At 37.2% G+C, this 14,365-nt stretch overlaps 1 protein-coding gene across 4 annotated transcripts in view; it reads left to right on the top strand.

The window, feature by feature from the left end:
- The window catches only part of LOC127583988 (spectrin beta chain, non-erythrocytic 1-like), a 234,936-nt gene extending 229,887 nt beyond the window's left edge, over positions 1-5,049 (top strand). For all 4 annotated transcript variants that reach the window (XM_052040667.1, XM_052040506.1, XM_052040588.1 and 1 more), the window contains exon 36: positions 848-5,049. In XM_052040667.1, coding sequence (XP_051896627.1) covers positions 848-1,033 — 186 coding nt within the window. In that variant the 3' untranslated portion in view covers positions 1,034-5,049. The remainder of the gene's footprint in view (positions 1-847) is intronic.
- The last annotated feature ends 9,316 nt before the right edge of the window (positions 5,050-14,365 follow it).

Below are 14,365 nucleotides of genomic sequence, written 5' to 3'. Positions count from 1 at the left end.
AATGGGATTAGTATAGATAGGTACTTGATGGTCAGCATAGATATGGTGGGCTGAAGGGCCTGTTTCTGTGCTGTATGGCTCGATGACTATGACAAGATGTGAAAAGCTCCAACCTAAGAACTAGTGTGGTGGTTCCATGGGGTCCACTGACTATCAGCAATGTGCTGGTCACTATGGTCCAGAATTCCAAGCCTGTGGAAATCAAGGACATGCTGGAGGTCAGGTACACTAGCAGCTGACTTCCCACTCTGCCACTGGACCCAACCCTGAGTCCACTAGCAGAGCTGCATTGTTTTGAGCTGAGGGGTCAGATATGCTACATAGCTGAAGGATGGGATACTCGTCATAGCTGAATCCTTAGTTTTAAATGCAGGAGAGTTCTTTTTTGTTTTATTTTACTTATAAATTATTTTCAAACATTATTATGTTAAACATTTTTTAAGTAAAATTATTACTTTTTAAAAAATATATCTTCTAATTAATTTAATCCTTGCAAACTGATTTTAAGAGTCCTGATCATCAGAGACATTGAAAAGCAGTCATCGACCCCTAATAGCAGTGAGCTGTCAAAAGGACAGTGGGAATGGGGATGCAGGTTTGCTGCCTGTGGCCCAGGCATTGCTCACAGACTGCTCCATGGATTCACTGTAGTAACAAGGCTTAGAGTTTGATTTAAACTACGAGGTCATGAAAGACTAGTGTGAGGGTGGACCTCAAGGCATGCGCTGGGTCAAAAAAATTCTGAACTGCTGGTATGGATGAAACCCTGCAATTTACAGTAATCTCTTACATTTACAGGTGATAAAGTTGAGTAGTGCATTCATGGAAATTTATTTTACTCTTGCAGGAGGAGATGCACAACTGGATCCACAATCTCAACATAGCAATTGCAGAGCATAACAAGCCACAGAGTGCAAAACAGGGTGATGTCAGGGCACATACCCTCCCTCTCCCCTCTGTGATTGTCCAAGAAACAAGTCCCGGCAAAAAGGACAAAGAAAAAAGATTCAACATTTTTGCAAAAAAGAAATGATTATCATTTAAACCAGGAAAAAAAAATGTTGTAGTGCCTAATTTACAAAGAGGTGGCAGTGCTTAAACTACACCACTGAGGTGATGCTAGTTTCTGCAAGTGTAAATATATATTTCATCTTTATAGAGCGTGTAAAGAGAGTAACATCTTTTTATTAATTTCCTGAAACCATGTGCATCTTCCCAAATGAAAATTATTTTTGGAATGATTTCAAATTTTACACACACTTTGGCAGAAACTGCAACATGTATTTTCCATACTAAATTCATAGAGCCCTTGCTAATGGCTGAGAAATGCAAATTTAGATTAAATAGAGCTTTAAGATGACCGTGAGTTACCCAGCCATGATAAGTCATCATGCTAGTATTTGTTCTTCAACAGGCATGGTCACTCAAACATAACTTTAAAACAATTACAAGTATACCATATTTAAACTAAATTGCCATAACCAAAGAATATTTTTTTAAAAAACAGAATATAATAAATATATGTAAAGGCCATTTTTTTCAAATTTAAAAGAAATTACAATATTATTCGACAGATAACCATGTAAGATTGATAAATATAATAGTTTCATCTTGGAAATGGTTATAAGTGCCAAGTTTGTACTGTAAGATCAGCAGCTGAAGGCATGTATGTACATTTTGGCATGTATTTTTTATAGTGTTGCCATATAGATTATGTTTTTAGCAAATTAGGCATTTTGTCATTGCTTTTTTTTGCTCCAACTGCCTTCATGGTGTAAAAGTTCTTTGAACCACCATTTATTGGATAAAGGTGTTTATAGAGATTTTATCTGTTCCTTATTAATGGCAAAATCAAAGATCTTACAGAAAATCTTCACAACATGTACAATGTCAACATACAGTGACTGGAGAAATCATTGCCATTTTATTTTATCTTTTTAACATAGTAATTTTTGTTTCCAGCTGTTGCTAGCAAACTAATCGCTTTCTTTAAAACTGCATTCATATTTCTATTAACTACATTAGAAAGCATTATCAACTATTTGTTTTCAAACTATTAAACATTTCCAACCAGGTGCTCTTGGACTAAGTAATGTCGAAGTCCTCTCAGTATGTTAGTTCAATTACAAATACCAGAAGCAATTGAGAAAAAAAAAGTACAAAAAGAAAGTGTTCAGTTTTAATTTTTGTTTAATTGTACACTCCTTTCTGTTTGATATTTTACTGGATTGATTTTTTTTAAGTCTTTTCCAAAAACTAATGTGGCATGCAATTATTATGCTCTTTAGGTTGAATATAACATTGTTTTTTTTGTTGATATTGCATCTATTGTTATATCAAATTAAACAAAATCTATGCATTACCCCTATAAATTTGCAAATCTCAAGGAGGATTTGTTTAGGTCATTATAACTTTGATTTTACAGTCCATATGTAAGTCAATACTACTTGCAATCTCATTTCCAGTCACTACAGTAAGGAAGAGGACCTATTTACTGATTTTGAGCGTTCTAAAATTTCTGGTCCTTCAAAGTCAGATCAAATGCAAATTAATATTCTAGTGCTGGGACTGTCATCATGTGTCACCTTGGTGTTAAGATAACTTTGTCCAGAATGAAAAAAATTGGCAGAGACACTTATAAAGTGCCATTTTGATATAATGAGGTATGACTGGATCTACGGCAGATTTCTTTGACCTTCAAGGAAGCAACAATTACAGTTTGCTTGCTGCAGTCTGTTTAATTTATGTTTCATGCACAAAGAGAAGCATAGCGAAGTTAGCTTATGCTACTGACTCAACTAAGCTATTTAATATTTAACCAGTGAATGTGTTCTCTCTCTTTAACAAATGCTTGAAGGTATCTCACCAGAGCTCTTTGGGCTTCTATTTGATGTTATCTATTGCCACAAAGCAATACCCGATATCAGAGGTGTTCAGGAGGTAGCAGAATTTCACACTTTCTCACATAGTTTAAAAGTGTTAAATGGATGTGCACATTGTAAGCAGGTTAAAATATCATTCTCTTATTTCCGTAAGTAGAATAATTTGTCAGGCAAGGAGTTTAACAAAAAATAATGATGCAAATTGAATTAAAATGGTCAGATGAGGAGTTGCTTTTAGGCTGGTTTGTGTTAAAATGATGCAAGGGGCTACAAACATCTCAGTGCCCGGTTCTCTGATAAAGCAATATTCATATTTAGTTTTCTGTATCAAGTGAAACTGAGAAACAAAAGTAGGTGTTCTCCCATGTTAGTAGGTAGCACTGGTTGCCAGACACTCTTTTTAGTATTCAGATATTCTGGTGCATGAAGTTTTCTGTGTGCCAAAATGAAATATATGAATACTAGTAAATGGAACTATGTTCTTTTCTCCAGCATGTAATAAGGCAGGAATCAGCTTTATCTTAGGTCAGCCTGGTCACTGTCAAAAACTAGTTCTTCCTCTACACTGCCCAAAGAATGTGCCTTAATCCAAACTCCAAAGAGGACTTTATTATATACCCATATGTGTTTCTCTTCACTTTCCATACCCTTATGGCACCTCTATATTGAGTTTGCCAGTTTAGTGTCAACTTGCAGGAAGTTTTCTATTTAGCGTTTATACCTAGGAGGAACTGGGTGAGGCTAACTTCAAAAATATTATTTATAGTCAATACAGACAGTAAACTTCTATTAACTAACAGTGGTTAGATTTGAACCCGTGCCAGAGACTCAAAAGGATATTAGTGACCTATCATATGAACAAGGTTCCTTCATTTTTTTCTGATTTGCATACCAGATATTCAAGTACTCCGAGTGTTTAAACAAGTTTAGTTCAAGTAATGAATAACTTTGAATCCCAGAGCTGCTCCAACTCAGGACATGTATTCCCAAAGTACCGCAAAAAGGCATTTTATTCCATTAGTCTGCTCTGAATTGAATCCAGTTTCTAGTGAGAAGGCAGTATGCTACCAACCAAGCGGCCCATTCTCTGCAGTAGTAATCTTTAAATAAAGCCAAAGTATTCAACAGGTATTAGCTCAATTTTATTTGTCATTTTGATAGTTTCAGAATTTATATCAAAACAAAAATTTGGGTCAGGGACAATCTAAAGAATTAAAACTTAATAATAATAGACCCTTCTGAAAAAGCAAGCCAACAAAATTAGTACATTACAAATATGGAAAGGAGCAGGAAAATTTTAGTGGTTTATGTTCCTTCTTTGTTTACTTTAATTTCATTTCCACAGAGCCCAGGAGAATTTGACAATTATATATCATACAGTATATCTTTGCATCAGAGACATCCTGAGGCATGTAAGTGGCCTCTTCTGTGATGTTATAATTCTGTGAGATGTAATCACCCTTCAATGTTGCAATAAACTTATTATCTATTGTGGTCACTGTTTTTAACCAAACAGAGAAAATGTTTAATTGAACAGACAATGAAGCAATATGTATTTATGAATAAAAACTGTTGCAAGCTGAATACTTCAATACAATGAAAAGTTTTCTCTCCAGAAAATATAGGCAAGGTTCATTTAAGAGCAAGATGCATTTATATTATCTGAAGAGGAGGGTTTGAAAGCTACCAGTATGTGGATAATGAAAGTAATGTCATGCAAGTTTGCCTTTGAAGTTTGTTGAAATTTCAGAGAAATTAAAAGCAGTTCAAGTATTATAATAACTGCTGAAATGAGTCCAATGCTGGAAAATGCATTCTGTTCATAAATGTCTTTAGTTAAACACACTTTAATCAGTTCTCAGTCCTCTTATTCTGTCAAAAATATTTGGTCCATTCACTTCATTTACATCATATTGCATATATGTACATACTGCAATCTGTGATAAAAATATTCTCACAATCCCACTGTTATGATATAAAATATTACTTAGTTTTATTGAAATAAAGTCTGTAGACTGGAAATAACTTTATTGTTTTAAAGGCAGACCATATATTGATTCCATGTGTTATTGGTGTGTAGATTGGTGCAACAGCCCACGATAGAATAAAACATTTTCTGTCACACTGCAATCATAGCTCATCTCTCAATTTTTTTTCAACTTTTCCTTCTACATTTTTGCATTTTTTGTGTGAAAGTGAATATGCTGGAGTGTTTTTCTTGCACTTCTGTCTGCTGAGCACAACCAAATGCAAACCTTTGTATATGTGACCATTTGAAAGTCAACCATTCCCAAGTAGCTCTTGTTTTTCCATGTTTTTGAGAAAGAAAAATTGATTCAATCAAAAGCATTTTTTTAAACTTCACATTGACTGTGTGGTGAACTGGTTAATGAATAACCTGGGCTGCAAGTTGATTGTGAATCATACAAGTCAACTACAGCACTTCACCTTATTTTCAAATTCCTAAAGTGCTATAACTCTCATATTGCAGCTGAGAACTTACTTAAGGAAGAAACTGCATGAAGTAACATTTCTACTTTCAACATGGTTTCTTAGGATTAGGATTTCTGAATGAAGTTCATTTTCATCAAAACACCTTAGATTATGTATGGGTAGATAAAAATAGTTTTTGCAGATTTCTCATGCATCATATATGTCTGGTAGGTTGTTACAGTCCTGAATTTACAAACATTTATATTATGTGGTCCAACTCTATATACCACATCACAGAAAATTATGGTAGGCATACATTCTATATAAATCACATGTTGAATGAAGTTTTAGCCTTCGCACAGATTTTAATCAAATTAACTTATGTGAAAAGTGTTTACCGAGTTCACAACTGATCTGTGCTACTTATCTATTGTTTGGTTATAGAATTATATTAATTGATTTTAAACCTGAATAAAATTGTGGTCAACAACGGAACATATATGCTTAGAAGCATTATTTAGTGGCAGGCAAGGTAGAGGGTCAATCAGCCATGCCCTTAATAAGATGATATAATACTATTACTAAAGTTTATTATTTTGCAATTAAAGGATAATAATTTAAATTTAAAATAAATTAATAATCAGCAATGAAAAATGCTTTAAAGTACCAAGGATTGACAATAGAAACTTTGAGGTGGGAAGTCCAATTGTAATGTGACATTTTGCTCCCAACTTGGCAATTCGTAAATAAAAACTCCATACTTAAATTTCATGACCCAAATTGTTATCCAAAGCTTGAATATCAAAACCTTGCCTTCTAATCCAACATTTCATCAAAATTATATATACAAAACTTACAAACATTCCATTTTATTGGTTTGCTGTACTTTAATTCTGTGTTCAATTAAACACAGTATATTTATTTCTGAAAGTAAAAGCTGGGTTGACAATGAAATTAGTTTAGCTCCAGTCTTATGTAAAGCCTTGTTGAAATGGTTAAAAAGGTCCTCTGCCAAGTAATATGTCCATGGGCAGAATTCAGTATTTCCAAGGCTGTCTGATCAATTGTTCAGCCATATTTCTCATGAAGGTAGTTTTTTTATGGTAAACAGGTGTCCAGCTAACAGCTTGGAAGTTGAATATTATTTAGCTAGACCTTTGTGAATGAATCACTTGAAAGAAAGTAGTGTATTATGATACAGACCAGCCTGTGAACAAAGAGTGTTTCAGAATGTATTAATTAATTAATTATGAGGGCCTTTCGATATATTTTTAATGATTTTCTGAAAAATTGCTTGGTATCAAAGTACTCATGTAGATTGTTTGATGGAACATTTATGAGAATGTTTATCCCTCTTGTGAGTATTATGATGTCTACTTTTCCTAAATTACATTACCTCTGACACAGAAAGCCTTTAGCTGAACAAGCAGATGTCACCATACTGTATGTTGTCACAAGATAGATTAGCCACTATGCAGGTAATACTAAATGATTAGACATTAGTCAATGACTAAGTTCAAGATAAATCATGCAATTATTTATACAATGATGGAACATCATGTGTTCATAGAGTCAGCTGATGAGTATGATGTGTTTTAAGATTATAACATTTATCTTTATTCATCCTGCCAACATTTATCCCTCCAGGGATTTAATTTATCCAGTGTAGCATCTAATATTTTCAATGAGATGTTATTTCAGAGATTTGTCTCCATGAAAAATATATTTCTAGCTTTACTCCTTTACTCTCTAAATTGGTTTCCAAAGAATACATGTTTTTTTATTATTAATCTGTTATTCTGGAGTTGGTGATATTCTTAAATAAGGTTCCATTTTTGCAAATAATAGATAGAACCAAAGAGGACTGGATAAAAGCTTGTGATGAGATCAATAAATAATTTATAATGATCAGTATCTATGCTAGTAGGAACATTGGTTCAGGTGTAAACCATTCAGATCCTCAAGCCTTTCTGTAATTCATATAGATCATAATCTGAATCTTAACCAAATTTATCTTCTTTACTTATATTTGTCTAACAAATGGATATCAATTTTAATGTTAACATTTTCAATTTGAAGCTCAGCATCTTTTTATGGAACTGACTAGCTCTATTTTTGTGGCTTTTCCAACCAGAGAAAATACATTTTCATCATCTCCCTGTAATTACCTTAAGCACCTTAATTAGATCATTCCATAACTTTACATGTTAAAGAGAATGTGCTACATGCTTCACTTTCCAACCGTGTTTCCTTCAGTATCATTCTGTGCACTCTCCGAGGCCAGAAATTCAGTGCAGTACTGACTTCAGCTTTATGTAACATGAGATTATTTCAGCCACTTTGTGGTAAAACCAACAGTCGGCTAGCCTTTTTTATTCCTTTGATCTGGCCGTAATTGAAGCTATCACTGATCAGCTGGAATACTGAGCAGCAGTAACATAAATGTACAGAGTATGTTGACTAATTACAGAGGGTAGATTTGTTCCTGGACACCTTTCAGAACTAAAGGTTGAAGGTGTTCCTTGTTAGGAACTAATTAGTCTTTATATGAAAACCACAGGAATAAAGTGGTTAACAAATTGATTCAATTTTTGACTGATTCAGAAGTGTTTTAAGACTTCCACTGATTTCACGATCAAAAAAGATTTTTTAATCAGTAGAAAATACCTTACACAGATTGAAAAAGCTTAAACAAGCCAGTGATTTTGTCAGGATATTTCAAGCAGAATAAAATGTTATTGACTGAAATTTTGTCTTGTTAGTTTCCTCAAACGCTGAACATTTCTGCAATGTTAAACCATTTGTCCAACATATGCATTCCAGACCAAAGTGAATCCCTATTTAAATAGTTTCTTTGCAGGAAATTGTTTGAATAGTTAGGGAATATTGCCAATTCTTTGAAATGAGGAAAACTTTGTTGGATATCTGTCATTAAAAATCAGTCCCTGTAAAATTGAAGCTCAATGTATCCCTCCAAAGATTCTGTGCACAGAGTCCTGCCCCAGCTAATGTGACATCCAGCCAAGTGCTGGACGGCCTGAAGAAGAAAAAGCTCATTTGCATGACTACTGTTGCCCAGCAATTGTCAATGACAGTCACAGCTCATGATGACACAACGTCTGGCTCTCACTCTGGTCTCTGCTTGTAACTATGGCAAAGATTGGGCAATCAAAATAATGGAGAATCCCACAATCCAGGAATGTGCAAAACCAGACCTTAACAACTTAATGAAATAATGAAGTTATGCTGAAGATAGGCAGGAAATTTTGGAGCACTAAATCTTGTCTATCTGTTATTATTCTACTTTTCTTAATATAAAAATATATTTTACATGGGACTTCTTCGGGGGTACAGTACAGCCAGTCAGATTAAGCTGACCATTTAGAGCTATTTATAATGCTCTTTCATAAGAACGACATGGGTGTAATTTTAGTCAATCTGTACCTTAGCATGCTTCTTTGAAGAGATCCAGTTCCACATGTTGCTGTTAAAGTTTCCTCCCTTTAGAATCTCTTGTAAAAATGTTGCTTTGAAGCCTGCACCAGATTCATATTCTGCCAGCCTCTTGGGCAAAAAAAAACAAGGAATTTCATTTTTGAACGCCAAATATTTCTGATTGCACTTCGCTGCAGCAATGTATTTGAAGCACTTAATGTAAACAGCCCTGTGGTAAGCAAAATGTTCCCTTTATCTGAGCATTTCAAAGCAAAGACCATTAAAAGAATATGCTTCTAATTGGCAGTAAAAGATGTTGTTAAGCTCCCTGAATGTGTACCATTACTGACAGCTGGTTTGCATTAGTTGATAAGGCTGTAAAACCTGTCCGTTAAGTCCCATGAAACCAGCAGCCAGATTTTATTGTCAAAATAATGGTGAAGCTAATGGGGCTCACTGGTACAGCAACTTCAGGTGAGAGGCTCTTGCCCATTAGAATGCCAGTATCAGAAAGTTGCTGTCTGAGTTGCAATCCCAACTCACTTCACATAAATGGTATCTTTCTGTCTTGCCACTGAAATTCATTCCATAGTTTGAAGTTGTTGTTTGTATAATAGATATGAACTAAACATGCTATGGAAATTTATTGGGACATCACAAGAACCAATTCAACAACATGATAAATTGTTAAGTACTGCCAATCAATCTCTGTGGTTCTAAAAATTAACCATTACAGATGTCTTTAGGTATTAATTTCAACTGAAGATATCAAGCATGGGAAGTTTTACATTTTTAGGTATTCTTTTTTAAATCCAATCTTTCCCTCTACTTTCTATATTTGATTTAGCTTTAAATCACCCTTTCTCATTTACACTTCTGTCTCGCTTCTTATGCTCCTTGTTTCAAAGTCCTTTCATGTGAGTGATTAAGGATTTTTACAGTTGCTTATCCTGTCTACACACTGTTTCCTTTATCAGCTTCCACTTTCAATGGTAAAACTTAAGTGGGTCAGAACAACATCACCTGGTTGACCAACTGCATCAAAATCTGGGCTGAGGTCTCTCCTTGATATGGAAGGGGGGGATGTGACAACCATTCAAGTTCCAAGACTAATTACTCATTTTCAAGAGGTAAAGGCTCATGCATTTTGGTTACAGAGGGGGAAATGAAACTGGCTTTTCCTCTTGAGTAAAAGACTAACAATCAAATTACAAATGAGTTTGCAGTACTTCCTAGGAATTATGCCTCTTGTGCAATGGTCACATAAATAGATTTGTCATCACACTGTGTGCAGGATTAAATTGCACTGACCAAGCATTACCATTGGTGTTGTTTGCAATAAGTGCCTTACACCTGTGTTTTCAGCAAAAAAAAACATTTTCTTTCCTTCTGGGTGGGAGAGGTCAAGTTTAAGGGAGATGCTGTTGCAAAAGGGTGGCATGGACTTGAAATGATAGGGGGACTGTGCATGTGTATTCAGTTGACTAATGATGCAATGCTGCATTAATTCAGGTTTTCAACATTATACAGTTCAGAGCTACAGTTTGACAGCTGTATGGAAGAAAGGGTCTTGCATGAGATTCTAGACAACATGAATCACACTTCATTTCTTGGGAGCCATTTCCCAGTGAAGGCAGACATCCATGATAACATTCATAACCACCTCCAGTGTACTAGCACGACCTATGGCCATGAGAGGAAAAAGATTCAAAAGTCAGGACCTCAAACCAAGCATAAGGCTCACAGTTCATCAGGCAGTAGTGACCACCGAACTCTCTTTGCTTTGGAGATATGGACTACCTACAGCAGGCACCTGAAAGCATTGGAGCTGTCATTTATTGCCATTGCTGCAAAATTCTCCAAATCCAGAAGTGAACCAATGCTAATCTCCTCTCTCAGGCCAACATCTCCAGCATCAAGGTTCTGATCATGCTCATCCAGCTCTGACGAACAGGCCACGTAGTCTGACACCAGACTCCCGAAACAGCCCATGGACTCTGAGCTCTGTCCCAGCAGAGGATAATCAGGAGGACAGAGAAGGATGCTTTCAAAGTCTACTTGGAAAAAATGCATCATCTCCACTTACTCCTGGGAATCTCTGGCCCATGATCACTCCAGTGGAGAAGGAGGTTTTGGAATGGTGTTGAGAAAAATGAGGCCATGCCTCGAGAGCACATAGTCCTCGCATAAGCAGGAAAAGGAGTGAACCACCTCACAAATTACCCACCCACATGCCCCATCAACAATCCCCTGCCCCATCTACGATGGAGTCTGCAGTTCCCGCATTAGCCTCATCAGCCACCCCAGACCCAGGGAACTGGAGTGGAACAAAGTCATCATTGATCCCAAACGAGTGCCTAAGACAGTTTAGCAAGGCAAAATTCTGTGGCACGATAGGCAATTTTACAGAGTTGTAAATTACCAGCAAAACGCAGAAAAGGAGAGTTGCAGAAAATTTTCAGCACTTGAGAAGGAATAGTGTACTGCCAATTTGTCTTGTAAGTTATAGAAATGATCCATAGATGGCAGTGTAGGCTGTGATTCAAATCTTTGAGGCACAACAACAGATAAATGGTTCAGGTGTACTTAGACTGAAAAAAGTATTTAGCTTGCTTTTCAATCCCACTGCAATTACTTGTATTTATCCAGTGTCCCCACATAAAGGAATGTCTCAGAGCCCTTTGAAAGGGGATTGATAAATACCAAGCCAGGAAAGAGGACGTTTGAGGGAAGGGTGCAAAGCCAAGTGGTTTGGGAGAGAATTCCAGAGAACAAGGCACAGTAGCTAAGAGATCATCTTCTGGTGGAGCAGCAGGCCAGAGTCAGAGCAACTGAGCTTGTGGGCAAGGACACGTGGCTGGAGAAGAATGTGGTCTTGGCAGCTGACCAATGGGAGATTAAAAAGCTCACTTCACAGCTGAAAGAAAGCAACATTTCACTCTCACTGCACCAAGTCTGAGCTCACACTGAGGAGTTAAAGCCTAGGCCACAATGTTGGCAGAAACCAAACAGGTGGCTCCAGGAATAAGATGACGTGGATTCTTTTCCCAGTCTATCTGCCTTAGTCCACGAGACCCGACTCTTTCTCCTCTTTCGACTCTTGCTCCCAGATGCTGACCACCAATGTCACTACCCAGTCCCGATGATCTTCAGGCGCAGTTCCCATATGTTTCAAGCCTGCTTTTGTCAACCCCTTTCTTAAAAAACAAACTACCCCTTGAGCAGTTAAGAAGGCCTATGGGATGTTAGCTTTCATAAGTCGTGGGATTGAGTTTAAGAGCCGTGAAGTGATGATGCAGCTTTACAAAACTCTGGTTAGACCACACTTGGAGTACTGTGTTCAGTTTTGGTCGCCGCATTATAGGAAGGATGTGGAAGCATTGGAGAGGGTGCAGAGGAGATTTACCAGGATGCTGCCTGGATTAGAGCGTATGGAATATGAGCAAAGGCTTAAGGTGCGAGGGCTTTATTCACTGGAAAGGAGGAGGATGAGAGGAAACATGATAGAGGTATATAAAATATTGAGAGGAATGGATAGAGTAGACAGCCAGCGCCTCCTTCCCAGGGCACCAATGCTCAAGATGAGAGGGCATGGCTTTAAGGTTATGGGTGGGAGGTTCAGGGGAGATGTCGGGGGAGGTTTTTCACCCAGAGAGTGGTTGGTGCATGGAATGCACTGCCTGGGGTGGTGGTGGAGGCAGATACATTGGACAGGTTCGAGAGTTTGTTGGATAGGCATATGGAGGAATGTGAGATAGAGGGATATGCGGGAGGAAAGGGTTAGATAGAGTGAGGGTGGTTTGATGGATGGCACAACATGGTGGGCCGAAGGGCCTGTTTTGTGCTGTATGGTTCTATGGTTCTATGGACTTCTGTCCTAGCGAGCAACCTGTCATTTCTCACCTCCCTATTCTTTCCAAAGTTCTTGGAGAAGTTGTAGCCTCACAAATCCATGTTCCATGTTTGAGCCCTTCCAATCAAGCTTCCGTCCCTTCCGCAGACCCAAAACAGCAAGCATCAAAACCGCAAAAGACTTCCCAGTTGTTCCACATCCAGACATTCAGTGACACTTCCGAGCAACATGGAAAAGTCATCATTGGATCTATTGTAATGCATAGAGAATTAATGTGGCTAGCATATGCTGGCAATGCAGTCAGCAAAAACAGGGAAGACATTGGCTTCTGTTAAATTAGGGAACGTATTGTCAAGACAGCTGATGTTCATCCACACAAATCTACTGGGAAGGAGCCACTTTGAAAAAAGGGAGAAGGTACAGACTGCACCCAAAGAATGAGGCTTAAAGACTTGAGACACACCACTCGCATCTCTGCAGCTCTTTCCCCACCGGTTCTAAATGGTTTATTTATTCCCTGCCTGGATCAATGAGCCTGTCAGGTGTCCTTTATGATACTGATTGTCTGCTTGTTGTAGAATGTACCCATTCTAATAGCAATTAATATGATTTGATCATTACAATACACTGAAATGCAGTTTATATCTAGCTTATGAAATGCATCCAGATTTGATTTTTGTTCCAGAAGAAAATTAATTTCCTTTTTGCTACCTTAACTTCATTTATGGCAATATGTTAAGTTATTTTTGTTTACCTAAAAGCAACATCATTGCAGGTACCAACAGGCCCTTAAAGGGTACCTTGCCATTTATCAGGCAGCTCTGTCAGAGGTATTCTTGTGACATGTCAAGGGACAATTAAGCTGTTAATAGTTTCTTTCTTTTTTCCAAAGCTTGGTTAGAGGAATGTTTTCAAGCCAGATGTTGTAACTCCAGGCTAAATAAGACACCATTTTATATGTATAAACATCAAAATAACCAGACTACACCTGCTGAACTTCAGCCTCAAGCTAAATGCATCAGTTGCTGCTGACATGATAATGATTTTTTTCTGAACACATTTCATATTTTGTCTCTTTTGCTGTTAGTTTGAAATCCACATTATCATTAACTTTATCCCTTTCTTGTTTTCCAGCAGCAGCACAGAATGAATGTCCTTCATGACTGCTCTAGATAGTCCTATTTTGGTAAGTTTGCATTTCTTAACGACCAGCAATCGTTTGGTGTGTTCAGTGAGGCATGTTGACATGTTGAAATTAAGGGTAGTTTCAATGTTAGTGTTGTAATCCGAAGGTCATGTTCAGGCATCAACACCATCCTCATTATTTGTGCAATGGAATTCTGCATTTCGTATCCCAGATGTCCTGGGGAAAGACCATTAGTTAGAAACTCTCATCAGCATGCTTCACTTAGGATCGCCTAATTGTGCCTGCACAATGCTTTCAACCGTCAAAATAAAACGATTATGTTAGAGCGAACTAGAATGTATATGATCACATTCATATGTCAGGTTCACTGCCTGGAATTATCAGTCTCATGGGATTTGAACTCAGTGGAATTTTTGTGCCGGTGTATGTGAACACATTTAAGAGGTCCTTTGCTGCTTGTTGCACCTCACTGCTGCCACATGTCCTATCACAGTGACTACATTTCATGAGTTTTTTTATTGAAGTTAAACTGCTTCAGGACATCCGTGAGTTGTGAAAGGCACTTTATGAAGGTAGGCCCTTTTTTTGCATGGGAATTGATGCTATCTACTTTTA

Source organism: Pristis pectinata, chromosome 1, assembly GCF_009764475.1.
Source record: "Pristis pectinata isolate sPriPec2 chromosome 1, sPriPec2.1.pri, whole genome shotgun sequence".
NCBI lineage: Eukaryota > Metazoa > Chordata > Chondrichthyes > Rhinopristiformes > Pristidae > Pristis > Pristis pectinata.
The sequence above is the reverse complement of the archived record's forward strand: the minus strand, read 5'-3'. Positions and strand labels throughout refer to the sequence as shown.